We start from the raw sequence: 23,984 nt of genomic DNA on the forward strand, positions 1-23,984 counted from the left end.
TGTTGTTTAGACTACAATAATTCCTGTATAATTGTTGTGACCTTTATAATGCAGATACCTTAAATGTTAATATTTATTACTTGATTTTATTATACTGTCATTTAAAGAAAATCTTTCCAGATTTTTTGGAGACAATTGTTTACCCAGTAGAAGCAGAAAAAGCTTGAAATATCCAAAATTTCTTTATGCTCAATTTTGATTGGTTACAGTTTAAAAAAAAACATCCAAGTCAGATAAGCCAATGATCAAAGTACATCTTGATGAAGATCATGTCTTATCTATTGCTCATTTGCCAATCAAAAGAAGTCTGGAATGACGTAAGAAAGGAAAAGCTTTTAAGTGCTCTGTGGGCTCTGATTAGACTCACAAGATTCCACATTAGTCTGTGTCGAGTGAGAGAGAGAGAGAGAGAGCAAGCAAAAGTGTGTGCTTGTTACAACAGCTAGAGATGGCTCGTAGCAACAGCTTCATCTATTCTCGTATTGCATTTTTATTTCATGTGACAACAATCTTCTGTCAAACCTATGAGCAAGAACAATATAAGGTACCATGGACAGAAGAAAAGGTAAGTTTTTAGACTGTGGTCTGAGGGCTATTGTGCTGCAAATGTGGAGACAGCTTGTAGTTTTACATTTTAAAATGGAGTAAAGCAGAGGAATTTTGAGGTGGGCTTCAATATCTCTGGGGCCTGTCATTAGTAGGTCACAAGACATAACATCACGAAGATAATCACCCACCATATTTTGGGAAAGGAAGGGAGAAACTTTGAATAAAATCCATTTGTACAGAACGTTCTTTTTCTGTCAACAACCTAGCATTGCATTTAATATTGAACCTAGTATAAAAACCTCAATTTTAACTTTGTCTGTGACTGCAACCGCAGGACTGGGACAGATGAAAAAGGTCTGGGCATTTTAATCCTACTACTCCCACTTGAACCGTTAGCGGATCATAACCTGGTAAGACAAGAGTAGGACAGTGTTATGAAGCTGTAACAGCCAGAAATGAAAGTGCACAGAACAAGGGAAGTAGTGAGGAGAAGAAAACAGAAGGCCTTTGCAGGGGAGGACTATGTTTTCCTCCAGTGATTTGGATAAGTACTCCTACTTCTCTAGGCCTACAAAATAAAATCTTAATTCTTGATTCAAATTTGCCTCAGCCTTTTTGCAGCATTGAGTCTATTAATATTATTGGGAAGGTTTTGCGTTGTCGTTGACTTATCCAAAATTGATAGCATGACTGTCTGAATATAATTTTAATACAGCTTAATCTTAATCACAGCTGTTAAATATTAACAATATTCCTTTCTGCCTGTGGTAAAACAAAGTTGCCTAAGTTCTGGTAAAATAGAAGCAGAAACAAAAAAAGACTGAGACAAATTTTATGGGTTTACAAATATATGCATTTGAGTAACTGAAGTGTTGGAGTTGTTTTGGTAAAATTCATAACAAATGTCAGAATTCAAATAACAAAATTAGTGATGTAATATGAGTTCTTATCAAAGGCAATTCTGCTTTTTTTGCATGTTTGCCCCGAGTTCTGGTTAATTTCCAAAAATATCATTATTCTCAGGAAGTTCCATATTTTGTTATATTCTTAGGTTGTAAGGGTAGATATTTGCTAATTCCCCCCAGTTTTTGCTGTGTTAAAAATGTTTCTACATATTTGAAGCCTCACAATTACCATGTCTTAGTTTGAATGGAGAGAATGTTAGTCCATAAGTTACAGGAGATTGAACTGCCATTCATTAAACCTGTCCTTTGTATGTATTTTCATAAAATTTTTCCTTTCCAAGAACTGTGTGGGAAGCAACATCTGGAAACAGAATGAATAGGAAAAGCATTTGTTTTCATTTTGGCCAATCAGATTGAAAGACTGAAATTGACAACATGGACAGAGCAGAAACCATAAGTTATCATGGGTGAATACATTGTAAAATCAGGTGCACTCAAAAAAGAGGAAAATAGAGTCTGGAGTAAGAAAGACAGAATATATAGAAAGGAAAAAGAGAAAAAAACGTACTTTTTGAATCTTCAACAACAAAACCCAATAAAATAGCAGTAATAGCAACAGCTTAGTAATAGTACAAAAAGGGTAATTAGTCCCTTCATGGCTTCCTAAGGAGATTGTCTCCATTATGTAATGCCTCAATAACATTCTACCCTATGTATGCAGATACTCACAATCTGAAACAAAAAAGTCTTATTGCATCTTAGTGTGAATCATACGTTTTGGATGGATATCAGTATCGGTCATTCTACCCTGCTGGATTTATTTCCACCAGCATTGTTCTTCTGGTGCTTGCTCTAACCAATGATGATGCTATGAACAATGCTATGATTGAGTTAATTCCCTTTACATTGTAGCACCTGTCTGCTTGAAGCTGTTTTGTAAATGCTGGGGCTTTAGAATCAGAACTATTTACACAGTGAACTTCCCAAACCAGTTGCACACAGTTGGTTTTATATTGTGATGACTACTTTAACTTTTGGGTTGCAAAATCTTTCCAAGTCTTCGTAAACTCCTCAAAAGCCAACAATGTGAAACTGTAATTCACATGCTGACAGATGATGAAGGGGCTGTATTCTCAGCCTGCCTGTGGTTGTTGACAGTAATTTACATTATGTCATGAATGGCACTGCTGGTTCTAGAGATACAATTAAATAACATCTTTTTAAGTGATTTTCCAAATGTTTAGCTGCCTTTACAATACAGCCTCCAATATTAGGGTGTTGTTAAAAGGCCATAAAATAATCCGTTCTTATAGAGGAAGTTAGAATGAAATACACTTCATGATAATTTAAGAATAGATGGAAGCTAAGCATTAGATTTGTTCTCCTTTGCTAATATTGCTGTTCTTTATGATATAGGAAATGATAATTTTAATTATTTTGCTTTAGCTGAACAACCGCCTCCTTAGCAATTATCAGGTTGGTTTGCTGTTGTAGTATGCAGAGTACATCTTTTGCAGTATTGTACTTGTGCATTATATGGATCATTTTAATAGATCTTGCTGTTTAGCAGTTAGTTTAAGGGAACTAATTTTCAGGTCCATCTCTACTTGTTATGGACCAGACCAGACCCTCTCAAAAATATATTAAGAAGGCAGCCTACACCCTATTGTTTTCTTATATTAAAGGCAAATGTGAGGTGCTGTGTTCCGGATGCAATTCGATTGGTCAAACTACTCGACGTTAAGCAAAACACAATTTAGTCAAACACTACAGTTAAAATACAGCAAAAGAAAGAGGAACTTAGAATAACATAACTCCATCAGAAAACTTAACAGAATAATAAATTATTTTACTACTGACCAGTAACTGTTCCAATATAGTCACATCTTATTAATATGCCCTTGACAAAAGGGAAATTCAGAAAACAGATTGAGTTACATGCTGTTCTCCAATTCAGTAGGAAAGAACATCAAAAGTCAATTCTGAGAGAAAACTCAGAGAATGTAGCAGCTAGGCAAGATTCACTGCCTTCCAACCCTGCCGAAAGCTAAACTAAACATCCCTGCTTCTGTGGGTGGTAGCATTCAGGTTGCTTCTATTGCTCCATTTAAAAAAAAATACCCAAGGCTTCACATGTTGTTTATCTTCTCACAGATTACTTATCACCTGTCCTCAATCTGTCTCTCTTTTTTTAAAAAAAATGGACAAAATAAACTCTTAAAGCCACAGGATCTCCACACACTCAACTTCCTCTTGGTAATTTTAAAAATGTTTTTGAATGCTATTAGTTCTAAGATGCCTGCTAAAGTATGAAAACCCAAGAGGATGGCACATATTTTTAATGTTCTCATTCTCTCATTGACTTTAAATCATTAGCTGCTCCATAAGCCCAAGTACCTGACTGCGGCTGATACCCGGAATGTTACATCACTGACCAACCTTTCTATGATGTGGTACAATGATCTGAGACCAATGCTTAGAGAGAGATATCCCGGATCTATTGGAAATGTGGCTGTGCGCCAGGTGAGTGTCATTAGTGTTTTATCTGCTTTGAAAACTTAGTTCTCCTTGCATCATGTTTGCTTGTATTTCATTGAGTTTAGACAATTGAAAGATGATCTGATTTGAACTGTTTAAAAGGTTAACTATTTCCTATGGTTGGGTAATCAAGAAATAGAGGTTAGTCATATACTTAAAGCCAGGCCATTAGGAGGGAAGCAGAAAGCACAGAAAAACAGTAGTCTGAATCTGAAACCCATCCACTCAAAAATTTCCAGATATTGTATCAGTTGGAGGTTTCAGGATTGAGATGCTTTCTCAGTAAGGGTGCCAAAGGAATAGGGCTAAAGAGAGAAAACTGAACTAAATCTAAAATCAGCTACTGTCACCTTGCATGATAGAGTAGATCAAACAGCTGAATGGCTTTCTCCTGTTCCTATGGGTTGAATTTTACTGTGGAGCAGACCACTCAACAGTCTCCCATTGGTCAGCGTCCAAAAATCAAAGAAATGTTAGAGCTAGCAGGTGGATTATCAACAAAGGGGAAGTAAACTCTTGGGAACAAGGTCCCCCAATATGCAAAGGGAAGCCTGGAAATGCTACTCGCCTCTTCCTTCCTACTATTACAAAAAATATTTTCAGTCGTCAGTTCCTCACACTGATCGTCTTTTCACAACAAATTTCATGGCTTTGAATGCATAAAATATTGGTCAATTGTCTTGGTAACAGGCCAAATTACCTATGAATTACTTAAAATTTATAGGCAAGTTGTCAATTTCATCCTCTAACCATATTATGACATGGGGCTGTGCTGGAAAATGGCAGGCTTGCCATTTCTTCTATTTTACATAATCAAAATCATACCTGATAGAGGCCATAAAATCTAGTTTAATATTTCTCTTGTTCCACAGCACTCCACACATTGGTCCTGCTATCGACAAGGCCAGAGTCTGACCATAATTTGAGATGTATGAGTGAACTTTAAGTCTGCTATTTGGTCAACATCTGAACGTGGTGAAATTATTTCTGTACATTTATTTGGACAATATAAAGGGTCAATTTGAATATGTAAATATAATATGATTTCAATCTGATAGCAAAATATTCAACAGAGTTTAAGGGCATGTTAACTATAACAGTTTAGAGAAAAGTGCTTTTCTCTGCTGTTGCCCTGGTGTTCCCCTGGTTTAGAAACTTGATACCTTAATCAGAATGCAGTTGAACATTATTATGCAATCTGACTCTGAAACCCAATTAGCATGCAATACTGTAGTGATGGAAGCAATGCTCTCAACATTATATCTTGTAGTACAGCTAATGAGATGCAAGAGAGAAGAGATGGTATTACATGACCTGAAGTGCTATTAAAATTATTTGGACATATGACAATTAAAAGTATATCCATCAGCTGTAAAAAAGACTTAAATTCATTGTGGATTCATGGAATCAAAGCTAGCAAAAAAACTTGACTGTGATTGTTGGAGATGAACCATTTTAACCCCAGAAGCTGCAAGAGTTCCTGGATAGTTTCCTGGACTCAGCCATCTTCAGTTGCTTCATCAATGACCTTCCTTCCAGCATAAGTTTAGAAGTGGGAATGTTTATCGACGATTGCACCATTTGCTACTTCTCCGATACTGAAGCAGTATAGGTTCATATGCAACAAGGTCAAGACAATATTCAAGCATTGAATGAAAAGTAACAAGTCATATATAATGCCATATAAATGCCAGGCAATGACTATCTCCAATACTACAAAATCTCACCATTTCCCCATGTCATTCAATGGCATTGCCATGAACAAATCATGAACAAATGTCCTGGCACTTACCATTGACCAGAAACTTCACTGGGCCAGCCTATACATTCTGGCAACAGGACAGATTGGTGACTGGGAATTCTGTGATAGTAATTCACCTTGTGGCTTCCCAAAGGTTATCACATCTACAAGATACAAGTCAAGAATGTAAAACTACTTTCCATTTGCCTGGATGAGTGTGGCACCAACGTCATTCAGTAAGCTCAACGTCATCCAGGAAGCTCAACGTCATCCAGGATAAAAGAGCCCATTTGATTGGCATTCCATCCACTAACTTAATTGTTCTATCCATCACTGAAGTGTAGCAATAGCAATGTGTACCATGTACATGATGCACTATTGCAACTCCCCAATCCTCTTTCAACAGCATCTTCCAAGCCTGTAATCTGTACCACCTAGATGTGAAACAGCAACAGTTGAATTGCAACAGCAACAAATGGATACGAGTACCACCACCTGCAAATTCCCTTCCAAGCCAAACATCATTCTGATTTCAACTATGTTAGTGTTTCTTTACTGTCAATGGAACTTCCTTCCTCACTGTGGGTTATACCTGCAGCAAATGGACTGCAGCAGTTCAAGAAAGTAGCACACTACCATCTGACAATGCCCATTTTTTAAAAAAATGCATTTAAAACAAAAACTGTCTTCCAGTGTATGAATTGAAGTGATGACTATTGACATTCTCCTTAACCATTGCAAGGAGCGGCCAAAAGTTGCATGAAAATGGGGATCACTTAAAAACCCCCTTTCAATTTTGTTGTTATTATCAATCTCTGCATTAGATTGGCACTTTGATAGAGAGGAATACAAGAACTCCTATCTGATTAAATGGATCAGTCCAATACATTTACACTGAACATACAACATCCTACTTCATGCCTTTATTAAGAAAGCAAACCTATAGATACTCCAAGTGAAAATACCTTTTAACCATTTATGTTTTTAGCTTTGTTAATCTTTGTTAAAATTATTTTTCTCCACAGCATATCATAAGTCGGTTAGGTGAACTTCAGGCTGGATGGATAATTGAAGAGGACAATTTCCAGGACTCAATACCCTATGGAACAGTCACATTTTCAAATATCATCAGTACCCTGAATCCCTCAGCCAAGCGGAGGCTGGTGCTGGCTTGTCACTATGATTCAAAATACTACAATGAATGGTGGTATAGCAGAGTGTATGTGGGCGCCACTGATGCAGCTGTACCATGTGCCATGCTGTTGGAACTGGCTCGTGCACTGGACAATCTTCTACTTGAGATGAAGGTACTCCTTGATATATGATACATCATTGTAAAGATATTGTAAACTATTAGTCTGGAAAGAATCACTCAAAATTCTCAGTTAATTTATCTATCCTACATTTGAATCAAGCCAAGAGAAACAGATTGTTAAAATGTCAACCTAAACAATAATGAATATTGTGGTTTCACCCTGTGCTGGCCTCTTACCCGCCCTCGATCTCTTCATATCCAACTGCCGCCGCAACATTGACCGCCTCAACCTGTCCACCCCTCTCACCCACTCCAACCTCTCACCCTCACAACACCCAGCCCTCCACTCCCTCCGCTCCAACCCCAACCTCACCATCAAACTAGCAGACAAGGGAGGCGCGGTAGTAGTTTGGTGCATCCATCTTTACACCGCTGAAGCTAGACACCAATTCGCAGACACCTCCTCCTACTGCCCCCTTGACCATGACCCACCTCACACCACCAAACCATCATCTCCCAGACCATCCATAACCTCATCACCTCAGGAGATCTCCCATCCACTGCCTCCAACTTCATAGTCCCACAACCCCGCACCACCCTTTTCTACCTCCTACCCAAAATCCACAAACCCAACTGCCCCGGCTGACCCATTGTCTCAGCCTGCTCCTGCCCCACCGAACTCATCTCTGCATACCTCAACACTGTCCTGTCCCCCTTAGTCCATGAACTCCCCACCTACATTTGGGACACCACCCACGCCCTCCACCTCCTCCATGATTTTCGCTTCTCTGGCCCCCAACGCCTTATCTTCACGATGGACATCGATAGGGTATACCTCCATCCCCCATCACGAAGGCCTTCAAGCCCTCCGCTTCTTCCACTCCCGCCGACCCAACCAGTACCCTTCCACTGACAACCTCCTTCAACTGACTGAACTGGTCCTCACTCTTAACAACTTCTCCTTCCAATCCTCCCACCTCCGCCAAACCAAAGAAGTAGCCATGGGCACCTGCATAGGCCCCAGCTATGCCTGCCTCTTCGTCGGATATGTGGAACAGTCCATCTTCCACAGCTACACTGGCACCACCCCTCACCTTTTCCTCCGCTATATCAATGATTGTATTGGTGCTACCTCATGCTCCCATGAGAAGGTTGAACAGTTCATCCACTTTACTAACACTTTCCACCCCGACCTCAAATTTACCTGGACCGTCTCAGACTCCTCCCTCCCCTTCCTAGACCTCTCCATTTCTATCTCGGGCGACAAACTACAAACCGACCGACTCCCACAGCTACGTAGACTACACCTCCTCCCACCCTGCCCCCTGTAAAAATGCCATCCCATGTTCCCAATTCCTCCGCCTCCGCCGCATCTGCTCCCAGGAGGACCAATTCCACTACCGAACAACTCAAATGGCCTCCTTCTTCAAAGACCGCAATTTCCCCTCCGACGTGGTTATTGATGCTCTCCACCGCATCTCCTCCACTTCCCGCACCTCCACCCTTGAACCCTGCACCTCCAATCGCCACCAGGACAGAACCCCACTGGTCCTCACCTTCCATCCCACCAACCTCCAGATACATCGTATCATCCTCCGTCATTTCTGCCACCTCCAAACAGACCCCACCACCAGGGATATATTTCCCTTTCCACTCCTATCAGCTTCAGGAGAGACCTCTCCCTCCGTGACTCCCTCGTCAGGTCCACACCCCCCATCAACCCAACCTCCACTCCCGGCACCTTCCCCTGCAACCGCAAGAAGTGCTAAAACTTGCGCCCACACCTCCCCCTTCACCTCCCTCCAAGGCCCAATGGATCCTTCTATATCGGTCGTAAATTCACCTGCACCTCCACACACATCATTTACTGTATCCGCTGCATCCGATGTGGTCTCCTTTACGTTGGGGAGACAGCCGCCTACTTGCGGAACGTTTCAGGGACATCCGCACCAACCAACCCAACTGCCACGTGGCTGAACACTTTAACTCCCCGTCCCACTCCGCCAATGACATGCAGGTTCTTGGCCTCCTCCATCACCGGACCCTGGCCACACAACGCCTGGAGGAAGAGCGCCTCATCTTCCATCTAGGAATCCTCCAACCACACGGGATGAATGTAGATTTCTCCAGCTTCCTCATTTCCCCTCCCCGGGGTCCATGTGGTGCCGCTCATTTCCCCTCCTCCCACCTTATCTCAGTCCCAACTCTCAGATTCAGCACCGCCCTCTTGACCTGCAATCTTCTTTCCGACCTCTCCGCCCCCACCCCCTCTCTGGGCTATCACCCTCACCCACACCTCCTTCCACCTATCGTATTCCCAGCGCCCCTCCCCCTACCTTTTACCTCAGCCCGCTTGGCACACCAGCCTCATTCCTGAAGAAGTTCTTATGTCCGAAACGTCGATTCTCCTGCTCCTCGGATGCTGCCTGGCCTGCTGTGTTTTTCCAGCACCGCATTTTTCAACTCTGAATATTGTGGTTTCCCATTTTAAGAAAATTATCATTTTGTCCCACTCAAATAAACATTAACTTTTTTCTATATTTTAACAAATTTTCTGGTTGTAGATGTTCATATGATGGATGATTAATATGGTAGCATTTCAGGCTTCACTTCATCAATAGTTGTATAGTAACTTATGCCTTCCCCTTGGCGTGTTGGTGGGGTGAAACATTTAACTACCTGGAAGAGACTTGCCCAATTAAGTCAGTGGCAGGCAGGCTTTTGATGTCCTTGCCAGCCCAGCTTCAATCAAGTCAATTGGACATTAGACATAAATTCAAATTGAAGAATGTAATATAGTAGCCATTACTGAGGCATGACTGCAGTATGATCAGGACTGGGAACTAAATATACTGTGTTATGATGTTTACAGAACAGACAGGGAAAATGGTAGAGGTGATGGAGTTCCCTTATTGATTAAGAACAAAATTGCTTCAATGGTGAAGGAGGATATAATGTTGACAAAACATTCAGTGGAAACCGTATAGTTGGAACTGAGGAACAGTGAAGAAATTAAGACTTTAGTAGGTATTGTATACAGACCACCTGGTAGCTGCTCTGAAGTGCTAAATTGTATAAGTGCAAAAATTAGGCAAGTGTCCAGGATATATGCCCTGGGTACAACAAGAGGTCAAGCAACATTGGATTTAGTGATGAATAACGAGTTTGTGCATGAACATTTATCAAAATCATAACATGATTGAATTTAATGCAACTTTTGAAAATGAAGTGTTTGAATCAACTACTAGAGTTTTAGATTTGGGTAAAGCCAACTGGAACAAGGCGAGACAGATTGTCCACAGTGAACTTGGAAGATTTGCTAATGGATAAAACAACTGAGGAACAGTACAGGATGTTTACAGAAATATTTAACAGCATACAAAACCAGTTTATATGCCTGAGAGAGAAAAGCTCTATTTCACAGGGAAAAAATAGCCATGGACAACTGAAGAGCTGAGTGACAGCATAAACTAAAAGAAAGCTTAAAAGAATGTGAAAAACAGCACTGATCCTGCTGAATGGGAAAAATATAAAGGCCAACAACGGCCACAAAGCATCTTATATAAGCTACTAAAATGGATTATGAAAGGAAACTTGCTGGGGGCATTAAAATAAATTAAAGTACATTTTGTAGTTATATAAAGGGAAAGTGGATAGTCAGGAGCAACACTGATCCATTAAAGATTGAAAGTGGGGGTAATATTCATGATTACGGGGGAATAGCAGACATGTTGAATAATTACTTTGCCATAACATTTACAGTAGAAAAGGAGGATAGAAGTCCGGAGGAAATTATTAGTGGATTGAGAACAAGGACTGAATAAGATTAACATAAGTAAAATATCAGTAATGAGGAAATTAACGAGGAAGTAACAGATCCCCAGGACCTGACAGTTTCCATCCAAGAGTATTAAAGGAAATAGGGAAGAACATTGTAGATGCCCTAACTATAATTTTTCAGCTTCCCTACATACAGGAGTCGTCCTTCTGGATTTGAAAATTGTACACGTCACTCTGCTTTTTAATAAGGGCGAAAGAGGAAAACCAGGAATTACAGATCAATTTAGCAGGAGTTTATAATCAAGGATGGGGGTAACTGAATACTATAATGCGAGTTTCATCAGTGTGAAATGGCTAGAACACAATTGACGAATTTGGTTGGATAACACAAACTTTCTACTGAATGGATATAGCGATCTTCTACAGTGCCATTTTCATAGTGGTTTTCCATAGCGCAATTTTCTATAGTGTGAGGAACATAACTGTTGTGTTATGCGGCTTGCTGTAGCGCAATTTTCTATAGTGCGAGGAACACAACTGTGTGTAATGCCAGAACGACCTGTACCTTGGAAATTTTCGTTTAATCAGGGAAAGTTGACATGGATTCATAACAGGTTGGTCATGCCTGACAAGCCTCACTGAATTTTTTGAAGAGGTGACTAAGAGAGTGAACAGGAGAATCTCTATGAATGTTGTTTATATGGACTTCCAGAAGGTATTTGATGAAGAGCCATGTAAGAGATTATTGATTAAGGTAAAAGCCCACAGAATTCAGGGCAAATAAGTGACATTGCAAGGAAATTGGTAGAGTGGCAGACAACAGAAAGTAGGAATAATTGGTAGGTTCTCAAATTGGCAGGATGTGACCAGTAGTGTTTAACAACGATCGATATTAAGGCCTTAATTTTCATATTATTTATTAATGGCTTGGTGGCTTGAAAGTCATATAACCAAAATTTTTGATGGCACAAAGTTAGGCAATATTGTAGACAGTGCAGATGGCATAAAATTATGAAGGGATATTGATCGTCTAGGTTAAATGGCAAAACTATGGCAGGCAGACTTCAATACAAGCAAATGTAAGATTATCCACTTTCGACCAAAAAAGGACAGATCAGGGTACTTTCAAGATGGATGAAGTTAAATACAGTTGATGTCCAAAGAGATTTAGAACATCAGATCTTTAAAATGTCACAAAAGGTGCAGAAAATCATCAAGAAAGCTAATGGAATTCTGGCTTTTATATCTAGAGCATTGGAGTACAAGGATACAGAAGTTATGCTGCAGTTATATGAAACCCTGTTAGACCCCACTTGGAGTACAGGTCATTTTGCTACAACGCGAGTTTCATCAGTGTAAAATGACTGTAACGCATTTGACGAATTGTGGACGTTGATTGGATAACGCAAACGTTCTACTGAATGGGTATAGTGATTTTGTATTAGTAATCCTCTACAGCGCAATTTTCTATAGTGGTTTTCCATAGTGCGATTTTCTATAGTGCGAGGTTACAGAGGAACACAACAGTTACGTTATAGCAGAACGACCTGTAGTGTGCGCAGATCTGGACACCACACATTAAGAAGGATATATTAGCCTTTATATTAGCGATCTTCTACAGCATAGGTTTACAAGAGTGATACTTGGACTTCAGGGATTGTTATGAATTAAAATGAGAATCAGCTTTTATTGTCACATATATTCACTCGCATGAGTACAGCAAAAAGTTTACAAGCTGCCACTTATGGCACCATGTTAGGAACAAATGTGCCAAGACACAGAATCTTGGTACAAAGCAGATGAATAAAAAAAGCAAATTAAGAAGTTAAACATTACAGTCCTTCTTACTGAAATGTAGAAAAATTTCAAAGCAAGGTAATAGTTCAACATCACAGTCAGTAAGGGCCTGGCCATGCTGGGTTTGCACTCGTCACAAGGGCTTGACCTTGCCTCCACTGCCTTGGGCTGCCTTTCTCACTTTCGTCACTGGCCCCCTCAGACTGCCTGCTCCCTCTCTCATCGCTGGTCCCTAGGGCTGTCTGTTCTCACTATTGTCGCCAACCCCTGATGCTGCCTGTTATCATTTCCACCACCTCTCAGTCTCAGGCTGCCTGCTCCTGCTCTCATTGCCACTTGAGATGACTGCCATCGATGTTACCACTGATTTGCACCTCACATAAGGTAAGTAGAGTAATCTAATAAAAAAAGTACTGAAAGAACAGGAAAAAATTTGAAAGAAGTAAAAGTAAGAGTGGACGGAGTAGACAAACTGCGCATGAGCAGGAGCCTGCTGCACTGCGGTACTACTCTGCTACTATCTCCAATATGGGGAGAGATTATATACATTAGGTCTGTTTTCTCTGGAATTTAGAATGTTAAGGAGTGATCTGACGAAGTTTTCAAGAAATTATTAGGAAAAGACTGAATAGATAAAGATAAACTATTTCTACTGGTTAGGGATTCTAGAACTAGGAAACAGTCTGAGAATTAGAGTCAGACCATTCAGGAGAGATGTAAGAAGACACCTCCATACATAAAGGGTGGGGTTGTTTTGTACTTACATCTTCAGGTGGCAGTGGATGCAGGATCAGTTGTTAATTTTATATCTGAGATAGATAAATATTTGTTAAGTAAAGGTATAAGGGGATATGGATCAAAGGAAAATGTATGGAGTTAGACCACAGATCAGCCATAATCTCAGTTTTGTTGGAACAGTCTTGAGGGGCTGTATAGCTTATTCCTGTTCTCATGTTCCTATCAATAAAGCAGAGATGGAACATTGTCAGTCATTCAAAGGCATAGTGCCTGATTAAGAGATGCAGCACCATAAAGGGGGATCCATTGAAAACAAACCCCTGCCATTTGTGCTGATCCCCATCCTCTATGATCCCCAGCTCAGACTTTGTCGGGTTTACCCATTTTAGGAACTAAAGCAATATAATTTTGGCTGATGTTTCAGTGCTGCATTGTAGGACATACAATCTTTCAGATGAAATGTTAAATCATGGCCATCTCTGTCTGCTCAAAAAGAGGTAGAAATTCCCATATGCTATTTGAAGTGAGTCCTCCCACTAGTGCCAATAACAGTAACCAATAGTACTAAAGCAGCTTATCTAGCTAGTTATTCTACTCCAATAATAGAACTTTGATTTTCACTCCCGTGTTTAAAAAGGGAGTAAGGCAAAAGACAGCAAATTACAGGCTGATTCGCCTAACCTCGGTCATTGGTATGATTTTGGAGTCTATTGTGAAGGATGAGATTTCTGTATACTTGGAAATGAATGGTAAAATAAGGTATAGTCAGCATGGTTTCATCAAGGGGAGGTCATGCCTGACAAATCTGTTTAGAATTCTTTGATAATGTAATGAGCAGGTTAGGCTAAGGAGAGCCAATGGATGTAATCTACTTGGACTTCCAGAAGCCTTTGACAAGGTGCCGCACAGGAGACTGCTGGGTAAGATAAGGGCCCATGGTGTTGGAGGCCAGATGTTAGCATGGATAGAAGATTGGCTGTCTGACAGAAGCAAAGAGTGTGGGATAAAAGGATGCTTCTCAGGCTGGCAGCTGGTGACTAGTGGTGTTCCACAAGGGTCAGTGTTGGGGCCAAAACTTTTCATTTTATATGTTAATGATCTAGATAAAGAAACATAGGGCATTTAGGCTAAGCCTGCAGATGATACAAAGATAGATAGACAGGTAGTATTGAGGAGGTGGGTAGGCTGCAGAAAAATTTAAACAGATTAGGAAACTGGGTAAAAAAGTGGCAGATGGAATACAACGTGGGAAATTGTGAGGTCATGCATTTGGTAGGAAGAATAGAGGCATGAAATATTTTCTAAATGGGAGTCGTAGTCCAGGATTCTTAAGGTAAACTTGCAGTTGTGTCAGTATTTAGGAAGGCAAATATAATGTTGCCATTATTTTGAAAGGACTAGAATATAAAAGCAGAGATGTACTTCTGAAGCTTTCTAAGGCTATGATCAGACCACATGTAGAGTATTGTGAGCAACTTTGGGTCCCATACCTCAGGACAGATGGACTGGCCATAAAGCGGGTGCAGAGGAGGTTCATGAGAATGATCCGAAGAATGAAAGGCTTAACATATGAGGACTTTTGAGGACTCCGGGTCTATACTCGATGGAATTTAGAAGCATGATAGGGAATCTAAATGAAACTTACAGAATGATGAATGACCTGGACAGAGTGGATGTTGGGAAGATGTTTCCACTAGCAGGAGAGACAAGGACCCGAGGGCACAGCTTTAGAGAAAAGGGATGACCCTTTAGAATGGAAATAAAGAGAAACTTCTTCAGCCAGAGAGTGGTGAATCTATGGTATTCATTGCCACAGAAGGCTGTGGAGGCCAGGTTATTGAGCATATTTAAGACAGAGATAGATAGGTTCTTAATTGTCAAGGGGATCAAAGGTTAGAGGGAGAAAATAGAAGAATTGAGTTGAGAAACTTCTCAGATTGAATGGTGCAGCAGACTCGATGGACCAAGTGGCCTAATTCCTGCTCCTATGTCTTATGGTCTAAAATCAACATGTACTTACGTGTAAATTATTTCTCCCTCATTTAGGATATTAGTGAAAGACCAGATCTTACCCTGCAGTTAATATTTTTTGATGGAGAAGAAGCATTTCAATATTGGTCTGATATTGATTCACTATATGGTTCACGACATTTAGCGCAGAAAATGGAGAGGGAGGCACATCCACCTGGTGCCACTGATACCAATCAGCTGCATGGAATTGTAAGTACTGACTACATGCAAATCAGGAAAAAAAATACAAGAAATGATTGTCATCAATAGATGGTCCAGGTTTTCCCAAACACAGACAAAAATTCAATTCCTAAATATTCAACAAACCCCTTTTTCTTCCTATTGGTTAATGGCAATGTGAAATCTTGTTAACCACAGCTAAAACAGGCCTATTGGCTGTTCGCACTATTGGCTTTCCTGACACTAAGGGATACTTCAACAGTCTGAAGTCATAGTTCAGTTCAGACATCAGCAGCTCCGGAGGCAAGCCGAGAGATTTTTCCTAGCTGCCTGATGTAAGAACAGCAAATAGGGTGCACAATAGAGAAAACATCCTCCACTCTCCCACATAGTGCTGGCCTAGCTACAGTAACATTTTCTAGTGAAAATATTTCAAATGTTGGCGAGAGGGCACTTTGATTCTGAAGTTCCCTCTCAGTTACCTAACCCTCATGCATCTTGCTGCTTGTCTCCAGGTAGAAGGCTTCAAAAGAGCCCTTCAGCATTGAAAACCCGCCTGCACCTTTTATTTGATGTCTTCCATACCAACTCAAGGGACACCTCTGAAAATTGCAAAGCTTGGCTGTTTTATCCTGGGTGTTATTTTGGGTCCAAACAGTCCCCATTCCTGTTTCCCACATTTGGGTAGAAACTTCAGCCTGTATGTAGAATGTTGACATTTGCTATTGAATTGGAGATGCTGGTGTTGGACTGGGGTGTACAAAGTTAAAAATCACACAACACCAGGTTATAGTCCAACAGGTTTAATTGGAAACACTAGCTTTCGGAGTGCCGCTTTTTCATCATAGAGTCACAGAGTCACAGAGATGTACAGCATGGAAACAGACCTTTCGGTACAACCTGTCCATGTCGACCAGATATCCCAACCCAATCTAGTCCCACCTGCCAGCACCCGACCCATATCTCTCCAAACCCTTCCTATTCATATACCCATCCATACACATACCACCCTCTGTGTGAAAAAGTTGCCCCGTAGGTCTCTTTTATATCTTCCCCGCTCACCCTAACCTATGCCCTCTAGTTCTGGACTCCCCGACCCCAGGGAAAAGACTTTGCCTATTTACCCTATCCATTGTGCCACCTGATGAAGGAGCGGCGCTCCGAAAGCTAGTGCTTCCAATTAAACCTGTTGGACTATAACCTGGTTGAAAGCAAATTACTGCGGATGTTGGAATCTGAAACCAAAAGAGAAAATGCTGTAAAATCTGAGCAGGTCTGGCAGCATCTGTAAGGAGAGAAAATAGTTGACATTTCGAGTCTAACTGACCCTTTGTCAAAGCTGGGGACTATAACCTGGTGTTGTGTGATTTTTAACTTTGCTATTGAAGACAGCAATGCAAAATATATTTTTAAATGTATTCACTGATTGTTAGGGCAACACACAAAAGTTCAATTCTGTTCAATACATGATCCCGCCCAGAAGGTACAGAAACTAAAATAAATATAATGGTTACTTGATCCAACGTTTATCTTTCAATAATGAACAACAATGAGTATGGATTGTCATTCTGCTACCCTTTCCTTACTATGAGAAAAATGGAGACTCTTACTATTCTAATTAACTGAGTTCAGTTTTTTTTTAGAACATGCTTCCAGAATAGTGTAGGTTAGATGGGCTTCAGATTGGTATGACATCGAGGGCCGAAGGGCCTGTACTGCACTGTAATGTTCTATTCAAGGTTTGTGCGAAGATTTATGTTCTATAATAATGCAAGTGCATTTTAGAGAGGATATTAATCTGAAGTTAAAGCAATTCATCACCCCCTAAACATTTTAGTGATGGAATTTAGACCTGATGGGGTCATTTTTAATGCTGTAAAATATATTTGGTAATTATTGGAAATTGAGATAATTAACAAACCTATTGATTTTCTAATTTTAATTTGACAATTACCTTATTATTCTTAGGACTTACTTTTGTTATTGGATTTAATTGGTGCACCAGATCCAAGATTTCCTAGTTATTTTCCAAATACAGCTCGATGGCATAGAAGACTACAGCTAATAGGTAACAAACACTAATAGAAATATTAGTGATATAGATTTACTATAAATTTGTTTATTATTATTTGTTGCAAATTTTATTCACCATGCATTTTGCTTTGTGTTTTTTTCCTTCTGACTTGTATGTATTCCTAAATACAATTTCCCAATCAATCTCACTCCAAATCCATCATCTTCTGAATCTCTTATCAATGTATAAACTTGAGCTCATCCAAAACTCTATCTGCCATGCCCCTAATGCATATGAAATCCAACTTACTGATCCATCTTTCTGCTGACTGACCTTCTCTAATTTCTGCTTACTTTTAAAGTGTTGAATGTAGGTTTCAAATCCACTCCATGACCTCTTTCCTTTTCATCTTTGTCACTTCCTCCAACCTTACAAACCTCAAATACCTGCACTATTCTGATTCACACCTCTTAATCATCTTTGATTTTAATCACGCCCATCTTTAGCATCTATGCTTTCAGTCACAAAGGTGCTATCCTCTGAAATTCTCTTCCTGAACTCCTCTACTTTTCTTTAATGCGTCTGTTTTAAAAACTAACAAGTCTTTGACCACTACCATCATACCTCATGTAGTATAGTACCAAATTTTGTTTGATAACATTCATGTGAAGTATCTCAGGACTTTTTACAAGGTTAAAAGTGCCACATAAATATCAAATGAATCAGCTTCCAAAAACCTGGGCAGCTCATCCCAGATTGGAACAAATTGATGTGTAAAACATATACTTACTATACTTATTAAATCACTTAACGAAATTATTTGTCCTCAGGAATTCATTACGTAATTTTCCAAAGCACAAATGGCTGACCATTGAAATTTCAAATGGGGTTTTGCCTGCCTCCTTAGTGTATTAGTGAAAACTACCAAAGAAACAGTACAGAAATCTCAATGCTTTATCCTGATTCAATTTACAATCAACTTTCACAAGAAACATATATATAGATAAACTGTAGTAGTCGAGACATTACGTTGAGGTTGTACAGGACATTGGTGAGGCCTCTTCTGGAGTACTGTGTCCAGATCTGGTCTCTCTGTTATCAGAAGGATATTATTAAGCTGGAGAGGGTTCAGTAAAGATTACCAGGATATTGGCAGGAATAGAGGGTTTGAGTTATATAGAGAGCCTAGATCGCCTGAAACTTTTTTCACTGGAGCATAGGAGGTTCAGAGGTGACATTACAGAGGTTTATAAAATTATAAAGAAGGTGAATGGCAGGTGCCTTTTCCCTAGGGTGGGGAATTTCAAGACTAGGGGCCATATTTTTAGGGTGAGAGGAGAAAGATTTAAAAACGATGAAAGGCATTTTTTTTTGCACAGCAAATAGTTCATGTGTGGAATGAACTTGCAGAGGAAGTGTTGGATTTGGGTACAGTTTCAACCTTTAGAAGACTTTTGGATAAGTGTATGAATAAGAAATATTTGGAGAGATATGGGCCAAGCACAGGCAGGTGGGACTAGTTTGGTTGGGGATTATGGTTAGCATGTGCTGGATGGACCAAAGGGTCTACTTCCAGGTTGCATGACTCTATGAATCTATAATAAAAAACATTCCAGGTCAATGACCTTTCATCTGAACTTGCTTGTTGTTGTCTAATAGAACGTCGTCTGCATCGACTGGGTTTACTGAACAACCACCCCAATGAGGTGAAATATTTCTGGACCAGAATGCGAGCTGGGCATATTGAGGATGACCATAAACCATTTTTGCAAAGAGGTATATTGTAGCATGCGACAGTGACAACGTTTTTCTCCTGTTATGTAACAATGTCATAGATCGATTTATATTTAGCATTGCTTCCTTGTTTTTGTACTCTGTGGCTGTATTTATAGATAGTAGAATAGAAATAATTGATTAACTCTTTATGAAAGCCATCACAAGCTGATGGGGCAACTTGCCACTTTCTGTAAGGTTCTATAATTTTGAATTGTCTTATACTACTTCACTTAATTGTAGAAATTGAATTCTTTTTCTAACATATATTTTACTGATTTACATCCATTGATTCCAGTCTGTTTATAAACAATGTCTATTCATCCTTTCTTGTCCTTTAACAACATGCTAAAAGTGATCCATGTACGATTTGCAACAAATTTTTTACTGGAATGGTTAGCTCATTTTAAGTAAAGATAAAGCAGTGAAACAAAGTTTACTCACAGCCTGATATCTAATAGTAATGGAATCTCTTGCATATGGATGTTTAAAAACATCTAGGTGCCACAAGCAAGGCCAATATTTGCTCCACATTCCAAATTGTCCTTCAGCTGATTGGATCATGAGGCCATTTCCTAGTTAAGATACAACAATTTATCATGGGTCTGGAGTAAAATATAGGCCTAACTAGATGAGGCAAACAGACTTTATTCCCTAAAGGTCATTAGTGAATGAATTAAAGTATAGCAAAGAACTGTGGATGCTGAAGATCTGAATCAAAAACAGAAATTATTGGACAAACTCAGCAGATTAGCGGCATTTATGGAGAAAAAGCAGAGTTAATGTTTTGATTTGGTAGCCCTTCTTCAGAATTGGAATTATGAAATTATTATGAACGAGGCATATATGAAGGAGGCATACATGTGAAGGCGATATGAAATCTGTTTGAGTGTCATGATATTGTTATTTAAATCCCTTCTCTTTAAAAATAAAAAACTGCGTTAGTCATCATTCAGACTTAAAATAAGACTCTTAACTGCTAGAATGCATTAATTGACAGAGCAATTGGTCTAGCCAAGACAATAAAAAACTTAAGCATCTGTTCCTGCAGTTTCAATAGACTTAATTATGAGATTTTCTAAAGGTTGTTCTTACTGATGAGTCGATTTTGAAGCCTTGGCCAAGTTTCAAAACCTCCAAATCCTTTTATCTTGGCAGGGGAGCCGAGTTCAACAGTTTTAATATCTTATTAAAGTACATCTTTCATGTGGTGGGTGAATAGACATTTGTTTTTACAGCAGCTGAATACTCAAGGAGATATAACACTTTTAAATGGGTTTCATGGCTGAGTATTTTCCACAGAAGTGTGCGTGATTTTCTTCATCTCAATGGCTCCTGAGTTCTACTCGTTGTCTACCTTGAGTGAATGGCTATGGAAGTGGCATGGGGGCATGAATGCAGTTTGGGAAGATTGCATGGAGAGTGGTGAAGGATAGAGACTCTTATATCTTTTTTATCTAACTTAGCCATAGTTTCAGAGAACTGAAGTGGTAGAGGTTTGGAAGTGCAGATGACCAGGATACTCTGACGAAAATCCAGTCCAAAAATAATCACATTAGAAATAATATGTTCTGATTAGGTTTGCCTTTTCTTATTTGGTTCATGATTTTCTTTTTGTCACAAGAAGTCAAATTATGTTTGTGTAGTCACCCATACGACCAATCACATTTCTAAAAGGCATCTTTTATCAGATATACTCTCTCAGTACTGCTTCCTTCCCCTACTTCTGCTCATTAAATCCGCTATCCACAGTCAAAACATTTTCCCTTTCCAATCCCCATCACCCCAAATTTAAAAACCACTTTACTGTACTGATCACAATAAGCCTATCACTACAAGCCTCAATTTTCAAATGAACCTATTTGCCACACCAGGTTTAGTTCGAATAGCTACTTTATCTGCTTCACAATTTTCTTTTCAAACTTGAACTCCACGAAAGCTAAAATTTGTTATAATCACACAATATGATAATCAACATCAGAAGCTTTGAACATTTGTTACTGTTTCCATCTCAGTTGCTTTACTGCAAAATAATCATGTTTATTTGCCTCGGGTTTACCTTTGCAACTGTGGTGAGGATAAAAATCAGTTTCCTTTCTGAGTTATTAACCTTGGAGAGAAAAGGGAAACCTAGTATTTCAGAATAACGAAGAATTGCACACCGTTTTGATGAGTATCACTCTGACCCATCTCCAATATCTACAATGGACTGTGAATTTATTATGAACATTACAATTATGAATATAATATTTTTATTTTAAGCATCTTACCATCTGGAGTTTTTTTTTCCTACAGGCATTTGTTGCTAGATAAGGCTACTGTGTGACAGTAACTGGCATGATCTATCTCCACCTTGGCAGCTAATCAAATGGCATTCTTTTAGAATGATATACCAATCTGCTTGCTCAGAACTGAATCAAGCAAAATCTTTGGTGGAAAATGTCTTCGCTTGCTGTGTTTCTCCAAGTGTGAGAAGCCCACGACATCTCCTTTTCAAATGTTTGTCTATAACTTCATTGACATATATAATTCCAATTAAACATGACATAAAATGAACAAATAAATTCCTAATCCATGATTCTGATGTAACCAAACCACTCCAGGCAAGCTCTGACCACAATTCTTTCTCCAATTATTGATAGACCCCAAAGGCAGGTAATTTGACCTTTCACAAAAACAACTGAAAGCTAATTAAAGGATTACTATTATGTGAGAGCAGCAAGAATCTTAAAACTTGTTTTTTATCTTCTATTAATCAATTGGTATAGTGACAGCTTCGGCTCAGATATACTGAGTTCTCGGTTCTTATTCCACTTCAGAACTTAAGTATAAAGATCAAGGCTGACATACTTTTGTATAAATTATTAAATGAGGTTCAATTTTCATGCTGGGTGGATGGAAGAGATCTGATGGCATTATTTTGAAGAAGAGCAGAAGGGTTATACCTGGTATCTTTGTCAATTCTCAATCAACATCACACAAAACAAATTGACTGGGCATATGAATCTATGACTATCACTTAGCTATTTATAATAGTTTGCTTTGTAAATATTGGTTGCTAATTTCCTATCTTGCAAAGCGACTTTAAAAGATAGTGCTTCGTTATTATAAAAAACTTTGAGTTGTCCACTAGTTGTGAAATGCACTATATAAATGCATTTTTTTCTTTTATTTCTGAATTAGTTGTGACCATTAAAGTTGGCCATCTGATACATTGCTCCCATGATCTCTTGGTCTGCAGTACAGGATTTCTGCGCTATCAGTAGTTTCATTTGTGGCCTGAATCATGGCATTAAAACACCTGAACTCATTACCTGTGAGTTTCCCGGATTTCTGCTTGAAAGCCACCCTCTGATGATGCTGAAGGCAGGCTGAGCAGGTGGTTTACTCAAAGGGTAATGCTTGGGAATGGCATGATGCAATTGACCTTCTATCCATGTTTGTGAGACATCATAAAATGAGTAGTGTGTGAATAAAGCTTCTCAAAAATTTTACATTCTTGATCATGTAACAGATTCTTAAAGCCTTATAGTGGCCAAATATTCTGGACCACTTTTGATTGTGATATTGAAAGCTACTAAACATTGAAACATAAAGTAATTCTACATTGTTTTATATTCCATAGGGGTTCCCATTTTGCACATGATACCTACACCTTTCCCTCAAGTGTGGCACAGCATGGAGGACAATGAGAACAATCTGGATCCAACATCAATTGATAATCTTAATAAAATATTGCAGCTGTTTGTCTTGGAATATCTCAGATTTTAGTATAGCTTTAGTTTATACAAAATTAATCGTTATGATTGACTTTGAACAACAGGCTAAGCAGATTTCAGTAAATAGCAGTCCCTCCCAGCTTAATGAAATTGGGAAACCCTTACTTATTGAATAAGTGTGGCTTCTTGGAGATAATGCCTGTTGTATTTAATATGCTAACTGAATCAATGTTAATTGTTGCTAATCAATAATATCTCATGGTGTTCATTTTTCACTTATAATGCACACTGATCTTAGTTTTCAGAAAGATTTGTTCATTAGACATTTGAAACCTTTTGGTGAAATGTATAATTTAACTGTATCTAAAGTATATTTTTAAATTGTAACTTTTAAATTTGTCTTTGTACTGTTAGCATTAAAAGGTACAGTTGTATGACGTGTTCTGTGTGGATGCAAAATTAATTCTGACAAGGCAGCATGATTAGCTCAGTATTTTGTATTGGAATTGTATACCTGAAACACCAATTCTCACTGATTATGTAATGTATAAGTTAAAACATAATTTCAAATGGTATAGATAGAGGAAGATGAGCAAACTATCTTGCTGATTCTTTTCAAACAATATAAATTTAGGTGTATATGGGCTTAAGTCAGCATTCTTATTTAAAGCTGTTAGCAACAGTATAGTTGTACAGAAGAGTGTGCCTTGCATGTTAAGAAGTTCTGTTTTCTGGCACCTCCATTCTGTTTTGAAATTTATCTAAGAAGAACTTTGCTTTGACTGCACATATATATGTGATGCCATGGTGAAAACTTCACTACTTAACTTTAATTTGTTACCAAAAAAGTGCAGAAAGTAGGGAAGAACTCGAGTTCTTCATGTAATAGGGCTTAATATTAGTTCAAAAGTCCAACCCTTCCATTAGTTGTGAAGGCTGTTAATTTCACTAATGACATGTCTTAAAAGGCTTGCTTATAAAGCAA

General features: G+C 39.0%; 1 protein-coding gene across 1 annotated transcript; it reads left to right on the forward strand.

Annotated features, from left to right (window-relative positions):
• Nucleotides 1-351: 351 nt before the first annotated feature.
• Nucleotides 352-23,633, forward strand: qpct (glutaminyl-peptide cyclotransferase). Its single transcript, XM_043695556.1, has 7 exons — nt 352-565; nt 3,831-3,977; nt 6,759-7,040; nt 15,350-15,523; nt 17,462-17,561; nt 19,167-19,283; nt 22,906-23,633. The coding sequence occupies exons 1-7, from the start codon at nt 449-451 to the stop codon at nt 23,049-23,051; spliced, it is 1,083 nt and encodes a 360-aa protein (XP_043551491.1). The 5' UTR covers nt 352-448; the 3' UTR covers nt 23,052-23,633.
• The last annotated feature ends 351 nt before the right edge of the window (nt 23,634-23,984 follow it).

The sequence above is a fragment of the Chiloscyllium plagiosum genome, chromosome 9 (genome assembly GCF_004010195.1).
Source record: "Chiloscyllium plagiosum isolate BGI_BamShark_2017 chromosome 9, ASM401019v2, whole genome shotgun sequence".
NCBI classification, from domain to species: domain Eukaryota; kingdom Metazoa; phylum Chordata; class Chondrichthyes; order Orectolobiformes; family Hemiscylliidae; genus Chiloscyllium; species Chiloscyllium plagiosum.